Source organism: Monodelphis domestica, chromosome 4, assembly GCF_027887165.1.
Source record: "Monodelphis domestica isolate mMonDom1 chromosome 4, mMonDom1.pri, whole genome shotgun sequence".
Taxonomy (NCBI): Eukaryota; Metazoa; Chordata; class Mammalia; order Didelphimorphia; family Didelphidae; genus Monodelphis; species Monodelphis domestica.
This window is the reverse complement of record NC_077230.1, coordinates 68,562,802-68,582,028: the sequence shown is the minus strand read 5'-3', so window position 1 is coordinate 68,582,028 and position 19,227 is coordinate 68,562,802. Positions and strand designations below refer to the sequence as shown.

Genomic DNA, 19,227 nt, shown 5'->3' with positions numbered 1-19,227 from the left:
TGTCCATCCAAATGCATTTCATAATCAGAAAAATATTCATTCTTCATCTAGTAGATTTTCCCCTGCTTGTCAGTCTGTGCCAGTCTGTTTCTGTGCCAGTTTCTTGAGTGATTATGGAACTCACTAGGGTTTCACCGTAGTGTTCAATTCAATTAAATTTGGTGGGCATTTATTAAGTGCCTACTCCGCGTCATTAACCATGTTAGGAACCAGAGATACAAAGACAAAAACAAAAATGTGGTCCTTCAGGAGCTTTTGTACTGTTGAGGAGAGGAAAAAACACCACCCACATAGAAAACTAAATAGAGAATATATACGGATGATTTCTAGGGGGAGGGCAGAGATCTGATATGAAGGACAGTTTGTTAATAATAGAATGAAGGTTTCAGGGGATAAAAGGGAAGGCCAGGCTAGACTGTGATTAGGGACATGAGAGCCAAGAATAGGGCCAAGGAAAGGAGACTCAATATAGGCAGCCTGCAGCTCAGAATCACAGGACTTTTGAGTGGAGTCCTAGGCTAGTAGATTGTCACATGCTTCACAGTGGCAAAAGTAATGTGGATTTGATTATGAATCCCTGAACAAAAAGTGGAAAGCAGGAGGTTTGGGCAAGACCCAAGTTTGTATGTATATGGTGTGCAGAGGGTGGTTCTGTGTTATAGTTAAGGAAGGAGTTAGTGGCATGCTGGTGCCATATTGGATGTAGAGGAATATTCCAAAATATGGTGCAATTCTAACAATACTATATTATCTACAGCCAGGAGCATTTGGAGAACCTCATCTATAACAGATCCTTCTCACAATACTATTCCATCCTACTAAGCACATGAAAAGGTGTTCTAAATCTCATATAATCAGAGAGATGCAAATCAAAACAACTCTGAGGTACCACCTCACATATAGCAGATTGGCTAACATGACAGCAAAGGAAAGTAATGAATGCTGGAGGGGATGTGGCAAAGTAGGGACATTAATGCATTACTGGTGGAGTTGTGAATTGATCCAACCATTCTGGATTTATTTATTTTTATTTATTATTTGGAATTATGCCCAAAGGGCTTTAAAAGACTGTCTGCCCTTTGGTCCAGCCATAGCATTGCTGGGTTTGTACCCCAAAGAGATAATAAGGAAAAAGACTTGTACAAAAATATTCATAGCTGCGCTCTTTGTGGTGATAAAAAATTGGAAAATGAGGGGATGTCCTTCAATTGGGGAATGACTGAATAAATTGTGGTATCTGTTGGTGATAAAACACTATTGTGCTCAAAGGAATAATGATCTGGAGGAATTCCAAGTGAATTGGAATGATCTCCAGGAAATAGATGTAGAGGGAAAAGAGCAGAGCCAGGAGACTACTGTACACAGAGACTGTTATACTGTGGTACAATCGAATGTAATGGACTTCTCTACTAGCAGCAATGTAATGATCCAGGACATTTCTGAAGGACTTATGAGAAAGAGTGCTATCCACATCCAGAGAAAGAACTGTGGGAGTAGAAACGCAGAAGAAAAACAATTGCTTGATCACATGGTTCAATGGGGATATGATTGGGGATGTCGACTCTAAACGATCACCCTAGTGCAATTATCAATAATATGGAAATAGGTCTTGACCAATGACATGTAAAAACCAGTGGAATTGCATGTTGGCTATGGGAAGGGGGCAGGAGGAGGTGAGGGAAAGAACATAAATCATATAGCCATGGAAAAATTATCTTAATTAATCAATTAAATAAAATAAAAACAAAAGTTTTCCATCCCAATCATGTGCTACAATTTGTTCAGCCATTCTCCAACTGATGGACATCCCCTCAATTTCCAATTCTTTGAACCATGAGGACACGGTTCTTAACAGTAGTAAACATCTTTGATGAGGATGTTATAAAACTTATCATTGCTATCCTGAGGAATCTAGAAACTAAGCTCTCTTTATAGTTGAATTTGTCAAGTAATTTTATATGACTATTACATGCATGGAAACATTTTGTTGGAGAAATACATTTCAGGCTACATTTTACTCATGAGTTATAAACAAAAAGTATTTGAATCAATGGCATTTAAAATATATGTTAATTGAAATAAAATAAATTGAATAGTGAAAATTTTATACTTTTTAGTCAGTTTTGTGACAGTGGAGTTGGGGTCTGCTGTAGAATATTAATTATGAAAATTGACTTCTTCCCTCATATATTTTCATCAAGGATTATTGTTCAGTTGTTTTCATTCATGTGTCTGTTAGCCCATTTAGGGTTTTCTTGGCAAAAATATTGAAGTAGTTTGCCATTTTAGACTAATGCAAACAGGGTTATGTGACTTGCCCAGGGTCACACAGCTAGTAAGTATCTGATGCTGGATTTGAACTCGGGAAGATGAGTCTTCTTGATTCCAGGAACAACACTATTCACTTTGCTACCTAACTGTCCTGCCAGAGTATTATTACAGATACCCTGAATATATGCTTAGGGCATTGTCATAATAATTTTATAATAATCAGACAGTAAGCCTATAGGTCAGTAGTGACTGAAGTCTTTTTTTTTTCAAATACTTTCCTTCTGTCTTGGAATCAATATTGTGTCTTGATTCAAGGCAGAAGAATGCTTAAGGAGTGGGCAATGGGGGTCAAGTGACTTGACCAGGGTCACATGGCTATAAGTGTCTGAGGTCCAAGTTCTCCCATCTCTAGGTCGGTTCTCAATACACTGAGCCATCTAGTTGCCCCTTGTAGTCTTCTTAATCCTCTTTTTTATGGTGTTAATATTGTCTGTGGAATTTTTCTATTATTTTGTAATCTTCCTCCCTTTAAGGACTTGAAAAATCAATCTTGACGTGACTTTAAAATTCTGTCACCTTCAACATGTATTTTTTTTTATTTGTTCAGTTATATTTTCCACTGGGGAATTGCTTACAGGGACCCAGGGATGATTTAGCCTGGAGACAAGAAGATATGACAACTATCTTCAAGTATTTAAAGGGCTATAACCTGCAATTAGAATTAAACTTACTCTGCTTGACCTCAAAAAGACTTGCTAGGAATAGCAAGTAGAAGTGGCAAAGCTGCAAATTGATACAATAAAAAACTTTCTATCAATGAAAGCTCTCTAAAAGTTGGATGGTTACTTTGGAAGGTGATGGGTTCCCTTCCCCCCTCAGGGATGTGCTTTAAGTGAAGACTGGTTGGGACCCTAAAGCATTGCTGATGGAGTTGTGAATTGGTCCAACCACTCCGGAGGGCACTTTGCAATCATGCTCAAGGGACATTAAAAGACTGTCTGCTCTTTGATCCAGCCATGGCATTCCTGGGTTTGTACCCCAAAGAGATAATAAGGAAAAAGACTTGTACAAGAATATTCATAGCCGCATTCTTTGTGGTGGCAAAAAATGGAAAATCAGGGGGTGTTCCTCTATTGGGGAATAGCTGAACAAATTGTGGTATCTGTTGGTAATGGAATACTATTGTGCTCAAAGGAATGATGAACTGGAGAAATTCCATGGGGACTGGAACAACCTCCAGGAAGTGATGCAGAGTGAAAAGAGCAGAACCAGAAACACATGGTACACAGAGACTGATACATTATGGCACAATCAAATATAATAGACTTTTCTACTAGCAGCAATGAAATGATCCTGAACAATTCTGAGGGACTTATGAGAAAGAACGCTATCCACAACCAGAGGAAGAACTGTGGGAGTAGAAACTCAGATGAAAAACATTTGCTTGATCACATGGTTTGATGGGGATATGATTGGGGATGTTGACTTTAAATGATCACTCTATTGCAAATATTAGTAATATGGAAATAGGTTCTGAACAATGATACATGTAAAACCCAGTGGAATTGCTTGTTGGCTCTGGGAGGGGGAGGGAGGATAGAGGGAAAGAACGTGAATATGTAACTATGGAAAAATATTCTGAATTAATTAATTAAATAAAAAATGAAAACTGAAAAAAATGAAGGGTGGATGGCTCTTTGCCAGATATGGTTCAGTCATTTTTTAAACTTCTTATTCATAAGTATGATTTCCATTCTCCTCTTATAGCATACCAGGTACTAAATTATTGAAAGTCACTATATGGTGGTTCTACTATAATCAGCAATATTCAATCAACCTGAATTTTTTAAGAACCTATGATGTTCCAGATATTGTGCTAGATGCTGAGATATAAAGATAAAAGTGAAATAGTCTTTGATTTAAGTTGCTTAGGTATAGGCAAGAGAGATGACATGTACCGATATCTACATCCACAGAATAACCACCACCTAAATTGAAGGTAATTTGGACAAGAAAGCACAGGCAGCAGGTGGGTTTGGGGACAGGGAAATCTCACAAGGCTTCAGGTAGAAGGCATCATTGGAAGTTGAGTTTTGAAGGAAGCTAGGGATTTTTAGGAGAGGAGAGAGTGATTGCAGACATGGGTATGCTCAATGCAAAGGCAGAGGGACACAAGAAAGTCATGTAACAATAAGCTTTGGCCAATCCAGAGTAGAGGTAGAGGGAAGTAAAATTTAATGAGGATGGAAAGATGGGTCTCAGTGGGGTTGTGAAGATTTAGTCAATGCAGAAACCTTGGTGAGTCTATTTCATTTCTATTTGTTGTCCTTTCTCAATTTCATCAATAAATGCCCTCTAGCTGCGTTTCCTTGATTCTCAAACCAAACTGTCTATTTACCCTTTCCTTCTTCATTTCTCTTTGCTGTTTTTGAAGACATTTCTTACAATCATGAGGTCATAGATTTATTATCAGATGTTATAGTATTATATATAATATATTTGTTATAATTGTATTATATTATCTATCACAAGTATCATGTTATATACTGATAGAATGTTATTACACATTATACAATATGGACAAGTAATCAATAATATCACCTAACATGTTATATTAAACAAATTTAATTATATAATATGTCAATACATAATATATTTACATACAATGTAGGAACAACATACTATATGAAATATTTATTTCATTACATTATATAATTCTATTGTATCATATATAAATATACAATATAATCATATGTATTTTTTCACATATATAGTAAATATCAAATGGCTTACAATCAGAAAGGTCTTAATTCAAATCTTGCCTCAGATAGTTATTAGCTGTGTGTCCCTGGGCAAGTCACTTTTCCTTTTTTTTTGTTTCTTCAACTGTAAAATGGGCACAATAATAGTACCTATATCCCAAGCTTATTGTGAGGATCAGATGAGATCATATTTGTAACAGCACTTAGCACTGTTCCTGGCACATAGAAGGTATTTTATAAATGCTTATTATCTCCCCTCTCCCTCTCTATATATTTGGAGCTGGAAAGGAGAGTGGATATCATCTAAGTCAACCCACTAATTTTAAAGATGAGAATGAGAGGTTATACGACCTGCCCAGGATCACAACAGCTATTGTCTGAGGTGAGGTCTTCAGGAGAAGAGAGGATTTAAATTGAGTCTTGAGAGAAGAGAAAGAAACTAAGAAGTAGAGTTTAGGGGAAAATAATTCCAGAAGTGGAGGACCAACTATTGCAAACACATGGGGAAGACAGGAGGTTGAGCATCATGTATGAGGAATTGTAAACAGGCTATTGAGTGGAGGAGAGTTATATAGAGGTAAGCAAAAACAGTCTCTGCTCTCAGAGATCCTAGTCTAATGAGGGAGACATCATACAAACAACTCCACAAATAAGGTATATGTATAGGTGTATAAATATATGTGATAAATTGACTATATTCTCAAGGAGAGGGCATTAAAAGTCAAGAGAACCAGGAAAGGAAAAGTGGCTCTTGGAAGGGTGTTTCTTGTCTTTGGATGCCTAAGGAAACCAGTGACATCAGTTGATGAATTCATCTCTCTGTGGAGAGCCTTGGCACACACCATTCTTCTTTTTAGACCACTTAGTGGCTAGTTTTCTAGTGATTAGCTCCACCGAGTCTCTTGTTTGGACCATATCTTAAACCTTTTCAGGTTGGGAGTTACCTGATAGAGCTTGCATTTAGCTGGCACAGCCTTTGAGAAGAATATGGGATCATTTCCATGCCATTATGAGACATCAAATAGGATTTTGTGAAGAGAGGGGACATATAACTATGTTTGATTATTCTTAATTCACAAATGAATGCATAAAAGTTGTCGATTATGGTTAAAAATGATCTATTATCAATCATGACTAAATTACAGTCATGATTTTTTTCAGTCACAGAAATTCTTGAAGATTATCAACTAAATGATAGAGGGCTTGTGATCTGTGTCTGTGGAGGGCTTAGTCATACTATGGAAATTATCTATGTTAAAGCAAATATTCTTATTGCTGTTAAGATTATTACTCAAAGAACCAGCTATATAAAGAAACCTTAAATTTTATCTACTTATGATTTGGAAATTCAAAGTACTTTAAGACTTGTTGAAATGAATCCTTAACATATCCAAGGATTTGAGATGAGATTAAGTAAAATCATAATCTCAATTTTGCAGTAGAAGAAAATGAGATCAAGGGAGGTAAAGTATCTTTACCAAGTCTTATAACAAGTTAATAAAAAAGGATTTTTCAAATAGATCTTTTTCCAGACGTCCAACTGCTCACTGATAGACGCGCAGGGAAGGGTACAAAAAAAGAATGAACTTACAGTCTTCCTTTAAGCAATTTTCAAAGGTCTGTAAGGGATTGGTTTCTCTTGCTTATGTGTAATTGGAAAATCTTGGACCTTTGGACTCCATTTCCCAGAATTCTTTTCTTGTCCCAAGAATCCTTTTCCCTTCCTTCACCTTAGTGACCTTGTTATTTTTAAGCTCTGAGTAAGGCCTCCCTGGCTCTCTTTTTTCACATGTGAGGCTGGTGTGCCCTCTTTGTTTCTCTAGCTTTTTATTTTTCTTTGCTTCAAGTTTTATTATTAATAAATCTTATAAATATACTACTTGGAGTATTGAATATTAATTTTTAAAATTTACACTTAGTATATGTTGTTTGATTCCTTGGACACTATAATTTTTAAGTATAGTAGTTGTATTAGTAGTAGTAGTAGAAAAAGAAGTATTTACATAGTGCTTTTAATTTTACAAAACACTTCACAAAATATCATCTTATTCTTACCATTACCCAAGGAGGCAGATGCATTATTATCCCCATTTTACAGATGAGGAAATTTTGGGAAACAGGTTAAATAACTTGTCTAGTCATATAGCTAGTGAATACCTGAGGCTGGATTTGAACTTGGGTCTTTCTGCTTTGGGTTTAATACTCTATGAACTGTAATACTTGGCTGCCTTTAAGTACAGTCACCCCTTGCTATATCATGGTTCACTTACCATGACTTCACTGTTTCACAGTTTTTAAAAAATATGCTATATCATGGGATTTTGTGGATGAATACCATACTGCACACAATGGAAGTACAGTGGAAATGGAAAATTCACTACTGCTTGTGCAAGTTTGCCAACGTGAGATTGTACACAGCACACTATTGGCTGAAAGGTGACCAACCACAGCACTGTGTTCTGTATCCTGGGCGCTGATTGGCTCAGTATTTATAAGCGTGTGGGAAAGGTTAATAAGAGTGTAGAAAAGGTTTATGGGAGAGTGGGATGGGTTTATAAAGCCTTAAAATATGTATAAATAATAAAATATAATGCCGCTACTTCTTGGATTTTCACCTATTTTGGGTCTCTGGAATGTAACTCCTGTGATAGGTGAGGGATCACTGTATTTTTCTCAGAGGCAGCATGATATAGCTGGATAGAGAGTCATGTCTCTGAATCAATAAGATGTAGTTTATAGTCCTGACTTGGACATGTCCTGGCTCTGTGGCTGTGGGTTCTAGTTCTCATGACAAATCTCTAAGATTATGCCATGCAGAGAATATAGATGGAAACAAGCATTTACTAAGCACTTGCTATATGCCAGGCACTATGCTAATCTTGTTACAAATATGACCTTATTTGATCCTCATAATAAACCTGGGAAGTATGTGCTATTATCATCCCCATTTTACAGATGAAGAAACAGAGGCAGACAGAGATGAAGCAACTTGCCCAGGGTCAAAGGCTAGATTTGAAATCAGTTCTTCCTGACTCCAAGCCCAGGAATCTATCCATTTAACCACCTAGCTGTCATTTATTTGCATAATATATTCAAATGAACATATGTGCAAACATATGCATATAAATATATAAAACATGCATGGATACATGTATTTTTAAATTTTATAAATAGTATATTAAGTATAAATGAAATATGTGTGCATTATATTTATGTATGTATTTCATATGTGTATATAGAAATTTAGTTTCCTTTATATATACATACACATGAACACACATAATAAATATAAACACATATGTATATTTTATATAATATACTAAATATACTAATAGTGATACTAAGTATAACAAATATATGTGTAAATATATACGTGTGTATGTATGTTTATATAATATGTATGTATATGTATGAACCTATAGTTCATTTATATGTATGTGTAAATTTTTATATGTATATGCCTATAAAAGCACATTTCATTTATTCACATGCATATATTAGATGTCACAGTAGATAGAGCGCTGTGCGTGGAGTTAGAAAGACTTCTTTGTGAGTTCACATCTAGCTTCAGACACTTCTTGGCTGGGTGACCCTGGGCAAGTCACTTAACCCCATTTATCTCCATTTTCTTATTTGTAATATGAGCTGGAGAAGGAAAGAGTAAACCACCCCAGTGTCTTTTCCAAGAAAACTCTAAATAGCGTCACAAAGAGTCAGACACAACTGAAAAACAATGAAACAACAACAATCATACACATTGTGTGTGTGTGTGTGTGTGTGAAGTCCCCAGAACTGAAGAAATATTCCAGATGTTTTCAGATGACATCAGTGTATTTTGAACTGTAACTTTCCATTACATATAAAGTATATAAAACACACAAATTTGTATGTATATACTTGTGTGTACATATGTACAGGAGTGTGTATATGTGTGTATGTTTGGCCCTCTTGCTAAGTATTTCACAGTATTGACTCAAAGATAAAGCTGGATGGGTTCTCTCCATCTGACTTCTCTCCTCCGTCTCTTTTCCTTAGGAAGAAGCTGGCGTCCCGCCTGCAGGAGGCTGGAGAGGCCATCCAGGAAGCCAATGCCAAAAGCACTTCGTTGGAGAAGACGAAGCAACGTCTCCAGTTGGAACTGGAGGATGTTGTGTCCGACCTGGAGAAGGTCCACTCTACAGCGGCCATCCTGGATGAGAAGCAGAAGAACTTTGACAAAATCCTCACAGACTGGAAGCAGAAATACGAGGATTCTCACGCCGACCTTGAAGCCTCCCAGATGGAGGCACGAAACATTAGTGAGGAGCTGTTTCAGCTCAAGCAAGCTTATGAAGAGGTCATAGTGAACCAGGAGACTCTGAAAAGGGAAAACAAGAACCTCCACGGTAAGTTGGGCAGAAAACAATCTTAACCAAGTCTTTATGAATTCGTGTAACTACAAGTACGCCTTATGTTTGTGCAGCCCTTCATCCCGACTTCAAACATCGATGAACTATATATCCAATTGTTGTGGACCAAAGGGATCTCAGTAGCTAGAAGCTGGATCAAATAGAACACGATGTGATATAATAGGTCTAAATTTAAAGCCTTCCTGCACTTGGTTTCAAAAAATCAACTTTATAGATTTAGTATGGGAGATGGATGGCAAGATGAAGGTTCATGTTAAAAATATTTTAGAGGGTGGTGATGCTTCCTGAATGACTACTTAAATATAAGTATCATGTAGTCCAAAGGATATATAGAGTCACATGGTCTGAATTTAATTCTCATTTATTTAATCCTGTCATTTATTGCCTCTGTGACCAAAAGCACATCATTGGCAAGACAGGAAGACTTAAGTCTCCCTTCCAAAATAATAATATTTGGTGGGGTTATGATTGTTGTCTTCAAATATTTAAAAGGCTTTCCCTATTAAATTGGGGAGGGGGGTGGTTAGACTTGTTCTGTTTGCCCTGAGAGGCAAAATTCAGAGCAATGCATATATATATATATGTTATAGAGACACAAATTTAGACCTGAAGTGGGGAATAAAATTCCTTAATGGTATTATCCCACTGTGTAATGGGATCCTCCAGGAATCAGTGTTTCTAAAGGTATTCAGGCTAAAAGTGGACAACCATTCTTTGTGGGTCTTGCAATGTCAACTCCTAAACATGAATAGATTGGACTAGATTGTCTCTTTGGTGTCTTCCAACCCCGAGAATCTGTGAGAGAGGTGGTATGTGAGATCTCAAATGTAAAAAGTATATAAGAATAATTTGAAAAAGGTGAAGAAATGACTTTTCTACTCCTCTATCCTAGGTAGAAGCAGTCTCTGAATTCTTTCTGGGGTTTTGGAGGCTTCTCAATATTTTTATGTCCAAAAGTACTCCTTGTCTGAAACCTTGAAAACAACTTGTGGGCTGGGAAGTATTTTCTAAATATAAAGCAACAAAACGAGGAGATTCTGGTAGAAAATCTTATCAATAAGTCATATAAAGCAGGAAGGGGAGGGGTGGCCAAGAGTTACAGAATTAAAATCTTGAAAGTTTCCACTTATAGCCACCTTGCCACCAAAAAATCACCATGAGTAATAGGAGGGAAGGAAGATATTTTAATAGTTTTGACCCTGATAGAGAGTGAGGACACTGGCAAAATAGCATTAGCCTGTATCTGGAAGGCAGCAAGGTATCACAGATGCCCAAAGCTGCCAATCATGACCTGCAGCTACTTAAAAAATTCACCAAAGTAATGGCGTTCACTAGATGTTGCGGTTTCGCTAGCTAGTAGAACATGTGCAAATAATAGAGTGTAAACTGAAATCTAGTGGTACAGTTAGAAATGCCAGAGTTAGAATGGACAACACAATGTGAGGGAGAGTGAGAACAGCAGTTTGACTAAGGGTAGTCTGGCATGCATGAGAGATGATCAGAAGATGTGAGCTCTAGTGGTTTGTCCAGGAATGTGGAGAAAGAGGACTGAGTCTGTTTCTGGTGGAGAATATGAGAACCTTCACTCATTGGGACTATAGAAATGGTATTTAAGAAAGCTTAGGTTTCCAAACCCAATGGGAACATAGTGCCTTATTGTGAGTGGATATAGCAAGGAATCCATGCCCGGTTACCACCTCCTCTCATTCCCTCCATGCAGTGATACCAGTATTAGATGGGCCATGATGAGGAAATATTTTGAGAATCTATGCCTGAATAGTGAATTTCTGAATTTCTTGGGGGGTATCCTCAAGGGAAGAGTATGCCTAGAGTTCTAGATATAAGTGAGAGGCCCCTAAGTTAGCTGTAACTCTTCCTTCTCGCCCAAAGATGTTTGAGTGAAATGTCTGAAAGCCACTAGTTGCTGGGAGCCATCAAAGACCACACTGTTTGACATGGTCACAGGTGGAAATCTGGGACTGCAAAGCAGCCCCCAGGAAGGATGGAAACACCCACTGAAATCCCCCTAAGTGACTTTCCTTATTAACATCCCCTTATTATTGGAATTGCTATGATTATTATTCTTACTTAGCCCCAGGAAAAACAGATGAGAGCAACATGCTTGCAGGGTTAATACAGACGTCTCACCTCCAAGACCTTATCCCTTGTGGTAGGCTGGCCCACCCCACAGCAACTAGTAATCTACAGGCATTTAAAACAAGTATTAAAAAAAAAAACACCAACCCTTATCTTCCACCTTAGAAAGAGTACTATATATTGGTTCTAAAGCAGAAGAGTGGTAAGGGCTAGGCAATGGAGGGTAAGTGACTTGCCCAGGGTCACATAGCTAGAAAGTGTCTGAGGCCATATTTGAACCCAAGCCTGGCTCTCTATCCACTGAACCTCCTTCAAATGATTTTCTATAGGAGAAATTTCCATGTGTTTCACTGGTATTCATGTAACATTTAAAAGAATCTTAGAAAGGCCTCCAATATGTTGGATAAATTCTCTATGGAAGACTTAATAATGATGATAGCTAGCTTTTATGTAGTGCTTTAAAGTTTTACAAAGCCCTTTACATGTGCTATTTCATTTGATCCCTACAACGACCCTGTGAGGGAGGTTATTCTCTCCACTTTGTGGATGAGGAAACAGACTCAGAGGGTCTAAATCTCTTTCCCAGGGTCACACAGTTAATAAATGCCTGAGGAAGAATTTGAACTCAGGTCTATTCAGACTCGGAGCCCAGCTCTTTATCCATTATGCTGCCTATCCACATTGCCGAAAAATATGGGTAAGACAAGATGAAAAAGAAGACTTGAAGGAGTTGTGCTCCCTTCAGGTTAAAAGAATTCATGCTAATGAGATCATATCTCCCTTAAAGTAGGGGGTACAGTGGGTCTAGGAGCAGAAGCTGCAAATTGTCCAAGTCAGCCTGCCCCCAATCTGGCAATCAGAGTCAACCCTGCTGGTGAGAGAATGCATATCGGAGTATGTAAGCCCAGTAGTAGGATTTACTAATTCCTGGACATTTACATTGCACTTATGAAGTGCTTTCCGACATCTTTAAGATTCTCTACTCTTCTTCGTCATAGCCTTTATGAAGGAATTCGGGGTTTCCATCATTCCTGTTTTACAAAAGGATGAAACTCGGGCACAAACCATTGAAGTGATGTGCAGTCACCAAGCTCAGGTCAGGAGGGCACAGCTAGAATTAGACGTCGGAGCTCTCCAGCCTGTGGCTAATTATTTCATTTCCAAAGTCACATTATCTTTCTGAAGCCCCCTGGCTCACAGTATATCTTTTCTGGACCTGAGATTTTATGCCAGTAATGATATCAGGCAGCTGAATTTCAGATGGTCCAGGTGACATGGCCAGAGCGAAGGCTCCATTCTCTCCCTTTACCCGCAGGAGGATGCTAGCGACACAGACTCATGCACTGATAATTTAGAGGGGTCACTGCCTACTCCAGTCTTATCTTGAGCATCTTTAGCTTATCCAGGTTAATGCCTGGATGCAGACAAAGAACAAATCTGCCTAAAACCACCCTCCGATGGCTGACAAGCAGTCCACTTGGTGGCTGCTGCTGAATCCTCTTAATGGGAGAGCAGAGGAGCTGATGAGAGCATCTTAGAAGATGCATATTCTCTGGCATTAGTCCAGCCTGCCTGGATAAACACCACTAAAAGGGGAAAAGGAGGAGGGGAGGGAAACTAGAGTTACAAAATGTCACTATACATTAGCACTCTGTCTGTCTTAATGAAACTGAGGCTGGTACCCATCACTAACATGGTTTTTCTTCTTTCTGTCTCTAGAAGAAATTTCTGATCTGACAGAACAGATTATGGAAGGAAACAAGAACCTGCATGAGTTGGAAAAAGTCAAAAGACTGGCTGAACAGGAAAAATCAGAGGCCCAGGTGGCCCTGGAAGAAGCTGAGGTATTTATTCCTGGGAAGAACTGAAGAGGTTTGCATTTCCCTGGTAAACAAACCAAGCAGATCTCTCCTGCTGGCACCAGGGGCAGTGGTACAGACTGGCAGCTACTGAGGGCTGTCTCTGCCTCAATTGGTCCATGAAAAATGCAAATTTACTCAGACATAGCTAGTAGGTACTTACGTGCACTCATCAATTATTAGTATTTTTTATTTAACATTTTGTAAACTGTGAAGTGCTATATAAATGCCAGTGATTTTAATTATTATTTACAAATATTAATAATAGCTCACATATGGCATTTTATAGTTTCTAAAGTCTGCTACCTATGATATGACATTTGACTGTCACGTCAACCCCCTAAAATAGTGTAAGATTAAGAATTAATATCCACTACTCCAAGTATTATATTTTTATAAGAATTATTAATAATAACTTGAAGTAAAGGATAGTGATAGTCTTAGTGAAGAGGAGGATCCCAGACCAGGAGCATGGGGGGGGGGGCGAGTTACACACAACTTTATTGATACAACGCAAACATGTAACATGGGGACAAAAAAGGAAAGGAATTCTGGGAAATGAAGTCCAAGGCTACAAAACTCTATTTACACAACAGCTTGTACAAATATCAGGGTCTTTCTTTTCCAGATTATAAAACTGAGGCTCAGAGAGCTTAAGTAATTTGAAATTCACCCTAATGATAATTAATTATAGTTTCTGATAGTATTTTGGTAAGCTTTTGAGGGGTAACAGTATAAAGGATAGGGGCTGACTTTGTCTTCAAGAAAATAGAGGTTCAGATCACTATTAACTCTGTGACCATAGCCAGTTAGATACACAACTCTAAAACTGTGTGTTCCATAGTGGTTGATGTGCATCAGTGGAGAAAGTCTCCATACTGGGAGCTCTATACTGTGACAAAAGATCTGCAATATCTAAAATTGTAAATCTAGAGTTGGAAGGTACAGAGGCTGTGTGGACCAAACCCCTCATTTTACACAAAAGGAAACTGAGGCCCAGGGAAATAAAGTGACTTTTTCAAGGTCACACAGAGAGTAAACAAGACTATTTAAATTATTTCAGACTGCTGATTGGAAGGAAAAATACTTGAAGCTGAAGCTTAAATACTTTGGCTATATAATGAGAAGACAGGACTGAATGGAAAAGATGTTGGGAAAGATTGAAGGCAAAAGGAGAAGGGGATGAAAGAGGAGGAGATGGAAAGATAATGTCATGGAATCTATGAACATGAGACTGGACAGACTTTGAAAGCCAGTTGGAGAGAGTAGGGACTGGGGTGCTGTGGTCTATGGGATAATAAAAAGTTAGACATGACTGAGGAAATGAACAACCACAAACTAACAGAATAGAATATAAAACACTTTGCAAAATAGAAAATGCTTTTTAAAATGTCCATTATTAGTATTATAATAAAATAGTTGATATTTTTATTATATAGCATTTATATATATACATATATAGTTCACAAAGAACTTATATAATCTCTTTATAGCAAACAATGGACTTTATATATTATTCCATTTGGGCTTCATAACCATCACATGAAGCAGGTGACAAAGGTAGTATTTTTACTGATTTTGGAGGGGAGGTCTGAACCCAGAACTTCTGGAACTAGTACAGCATTGTATTCATCAGACTATGATATTTGGCTTCAAATTCAAGCCTTCTGAACACTAAGGATATTCTCTTCCACTGAACCACATCGCCTTCTTCATTATTTCTTCACTTAGGTCTCATTAAAAGAAAGTCTTTTCCCTTCTCTCTCCACTCCTGTTTACCCCTTGGGTATTATCCAGGAATCGAAATGCTCTTCACAGGATGCATGAGAAAGATGGCGTCTGCTGTCAACTATTTACTAGATATGCTCGGTGCATTGTTAACAAACTTCTTTTCCATTATGCTTGTGAACTCATTTTGTACAAGGAGTTATTTCATTCCACCTTGCCCTTAGATAAAAGCACCTAGACAATTTAAAATATGTGGAGCAAATGCATTTGAAATGGCCCCAGACAGATCATTTAATGACCATTTAATGACAGATCATTAAATGACCATTTAATGACAGATCATTATGACCAAAGGAAACAATTCACCAAAGAACATATCCTATACTGAGGATGCTTGTTCCTGGGGACCTCACCATTAAGTTATTTAAGATTCCTGACTGGGAAAGAAGTTTCAAATATTAAATCTATGGTTAGAGAATTCTTTTTTAAAAATAGCTCTTCAGTGTGGTCTGCATGCAACATAGTTACTCTGGTAGACCTTGGCAGAGATACAAAAATTAAGAAATGACAGGTTCTTCCTTAAAAGAGCTTGAAGTTCAATAGACCACTTTACAGACAAGTGAAATTGTTAGGTGGTCAGCCTTGGTTTCCTTTTGTGCACAAACATTACTTGAAGTCCTTTATATTAAGAGTAGAGCACGTCGGATAATAGGAAGGACTGGCTCCCGAGAAAATGGTGGTAGGCTGAAGGAAATCAAAAGAATTAAGAAGCAGTCGTAGCCTTCAAGAAGGTTATAATCTAATTAGAGGAGTTAGATACTGGCAGGGGGAAATATGAAGATAAGAATGTTATTATTCCAAGGTAACATATTGGCCAATGTGAAAGCGACTTTCTGGAGACAGTACTTTGATCCAAAGGAGTACGTGGAAAAGGTGGAAATGTCAGGCACCATGACTGGCTGCAAGAGGAAATAGTTTTGGTCAGTGGTATCAGATCACCCCTTATACACACACGTTTTGTTTTATTAGTCTCATACGCTGTCTAGCCCAGCTTCTTGTTGAAGTTGCATTTCTTGAAGCATTTGCTACCACTAGATGGCATTATTCTCTGCCCACATGTATTTGATTCTGACCAGCCATATTCATGAAAGCTTAATCAGCTTGGAGTCCATCAGTTTGTACAACGGGCTTACTTCTTTTTCTGGGCAAACCTTTATGAGAAACCTTATCAGAAGCATTCTGAAAAACCCAAACTAAATTGTTATCCGAGGTCACCTTCAGCTCTTTTATTAAACTTTTTTTCAGTAAATTTGACAAGGTTAGAGGTTATACAGTTTCTCCTGCGGGAGCTACATGGGCTCACTCTGAGGAAACGGCCATCTAATGTTGGGTTTTTTTTAAAGCTTGTTTCCCTTTGATTGAGAGGAAAGATTAGAAATCAAGGTGCTGGGAGGTGAGCATGACTAAAATTCCCAATATCTTGCCCATGTCTATTTTTAAAATATCCAAGAGTGCTTACCACATGGCAAAAACAAAATGACCATTTTCAGAAGTGTCTTGCTCTAAGGAATAACAGTTCTGGCTTTGGAAAGGCCCGAAATAGACAAATTTAAAAAAAGTGAAGTAGACAAAAATTAAGGATCTTGGCCAAGGTCAAAATATTAGTTAGTAGCAGAGCAGGGAATACAATTTTAAACCTCCCAGCTCTCTAATTTGGAACCCTTTCTACTACATTACACTATCTCCCTCCCTTCGTTATTAATATATTTGTGACTTTATAATCTAGCTTCTAACATTTCTAGGAATCTATTGAACAGCTTCATGAACTGCTCAATGATTTTATGTTTGGGTCTTACCTTGCATGTAAATATCACCTAATCCTAAGAATTTGCTATCATTGGATTTTTCAAAGGAATCTCAAGTTTTGAGTCTCAACTATGATTATTTTTTTTTCTATTTCCTACCCTTAAAAGTCCAATTGTTAAATAGCAGCTGGAACAACACACTGAGGATGAATAACAAAAGTTATAATGTAGCCCAGACTACTAGAATACCTCAGATCCTTGAGCAAGGTTAGTTAAAATCCCACATTTTTTGCCCCTCAGAACTCCAAAGAACCCTTTTGTCCTCAAACCAGTGCACTCTAATAAAATGTAAGCTTTATGAGAGCAGAGACTGCCCCTTTACTGTACTTATATTCTGAGCATCTATCACAGTTTGGGGGATGGAATAGATGCTCGATAAATGCTGTTTCAATGACTGATATGATGTGACTTTCTCACCAAAATAAAATATAAATCTCTACATTTGGGTCTAAAATCAGATGATTCAGTTTTGTGTATTTGATTTCAGGGAGTCCTGGAACGTGAAGAGAGCAAAATCCTTCATTTCCAGTTTGAGGTCTTGGAGGCCAAAGTAGAACTTGAAAGGAAACTTGTAGAGAAAGAAGAAGAAATTGAAAACTTGAGGTATTTAAGACTGATATAATGAGATAGTCATTGTGTAATTCCTTCATTACTGAACTCATTATGTCTTTATAGTCACACTGCTCTTATTCTCATTTAACACATCAAAATTGAATATACTAACCCAGAATCTCTGTATGTTCAAACAATCATTTCAGTAACCTTCCTTTCATGGAATGAACATGTGTATGTATTTGTGTGTGTGAGAGAGAGAGAGGGAGACAGAGAGAGAGAGAGAGAGAAAGAGAGAGAGAGAGAGAGAGAGAGAGAGAGAGAGAGAGAGAGAGAGAGAGAGAGAGAGAGAGAGAGAGAGAAAGAGAGAGAGGAGAAAGAGAGAGAGAGAGGAGGGAGAGAGAGGAAGGGAGGAAGGGAGGGAGGGAGAGAGAGAGAGACAGAGAGAGAGAGAGAGAGAGAGAGAGAGAGAGAGAGAGAGAGAGAGAGAGAGAGAGAGAGAGAGAGAGAGAGAGAGAGAGAGGGAGGGAGGGAGGGAGGGAGGGAGAGGAAGGGAGGGAGAAAGAGAGAGAGGAAGGGAGGGAGGGAAAGGAAAGGAGGGAGGGAGAGGGAGGAAGGGAGGGAGGGAGAGGGAGGGAGGGAGGGAGAGAGAGAGAGAGGGAGGGAGAGGGGGGAGAGGGAGGGAGGGAGGGAGAGAGAGAGGAGGAAGAGAGAGAGAGAGAGAGAGAGAGAGAGAGAGAGAGAGAGAGAGAGAGAGAGAGAGAGAGAGAGCTGGCTTAGTCGTGGCTACTAGCCTGAACAACTTTTTTATATGTAGTCTTTGATGTTACAGGGGGGGAAGGGGTGCCTATATAGGTAATACAGTAGATAGAGTGCCAGGCTTGGAGTCAAGAAATCTCAACAACTTCAGTTCAAATCTGACCTCAGACACTTCCAGTTTTGTAACTCTGGTCAAGTCACTTAACCCTATTTGCCTTAGTTTATTCATCTGTAAATGAGCTGGAAAAGGAAATGGCAAACCACACCAGTATCTTTGCCAAGAAATCTCAAATGACATCACAGAGGGTTGGACACAACAACACTTGGTAATGGTGGTGGTGGTGGTGGGAGGATGTAGTTTCCTTTCATGTGATGTCTTCTTTCTACCCTGAGATTATAAGGGAGAAATCATGTCTATAATTTCTTTGATAACTCAAAAATTATGCCTTTACCTATAGTGAATGTTCAATATAGCAATATTTCTCAAAGGAAGCATGGTAGCACATCAATGTACCATGAATTTCGCTAGTCTGCAAAATTTGGGGTGAGATACAAGTCTAGATTTTTTAAATTACAAATAATTTGGTTTAAAATAAATTAGACTTGATACTATTTATTGGTTCCAAGGTAAGGGCTAGACAATTGGGATTAAGTGACTTGCCCAGGGTCACACAGTTAGGAAATGGCAATATGGGGCATATATTCATGAAATTGATAAAACCTGCCTATTAGGCAAGTATATTGCATATTGTTATTATTGTATAGTTGTTTCACTCATGTCTAACTCTTTGTGACCCCATTAGGGGTTTTCTTGGTAAATATAATGGAATGGTTTGCCATTTTCTTCTCCAGCTCATTTTACAGATAAGGAACAGTTAGAGTTAAGTGACTTGCCCAAGGTCACTTACCTAGTAAGTGTCTGGGG

The 19,227-nt window shown here is 38.1% G+C and overlaps 1 protein-coding gene across 5 annotated transcripts in view; it reads left to right on the top strand.

Annotated features, from left to right (window-relative positions):
- LOC100619531 (myosin heavy chain, cardiac muscle isoform-like) overlaps positions 1-19,227 on the top strand; it is a 154,741-nt gene that overhangs the window by 50,100 nt on the left and 85,414 nt on the right. For all 5 annotated transcript variants that reach the window (XR_008911103.1, XM_056793437.1, XM_016433447.2 and 2 more), the window contains exons 8-10: positions 9,069-9,418; positions 13,259-13,383; positions 17,479-17,594. Coding sequence is in view for 4 of the 5 variants with exons in the window: in XM_056793437.1 (XP_056649415.1) it covers positions 9,069-9,418; positions 13,259-13,383; positions 17,479-17,594 (591 nt within the window). In the remaining variant the exon portion in view is untranslated. The remainder of the gene's footprint in view (positions 1-9,068; positions 9,419-13,258; positions 13,384-17,478; positions 17,595-19,227) is intronic.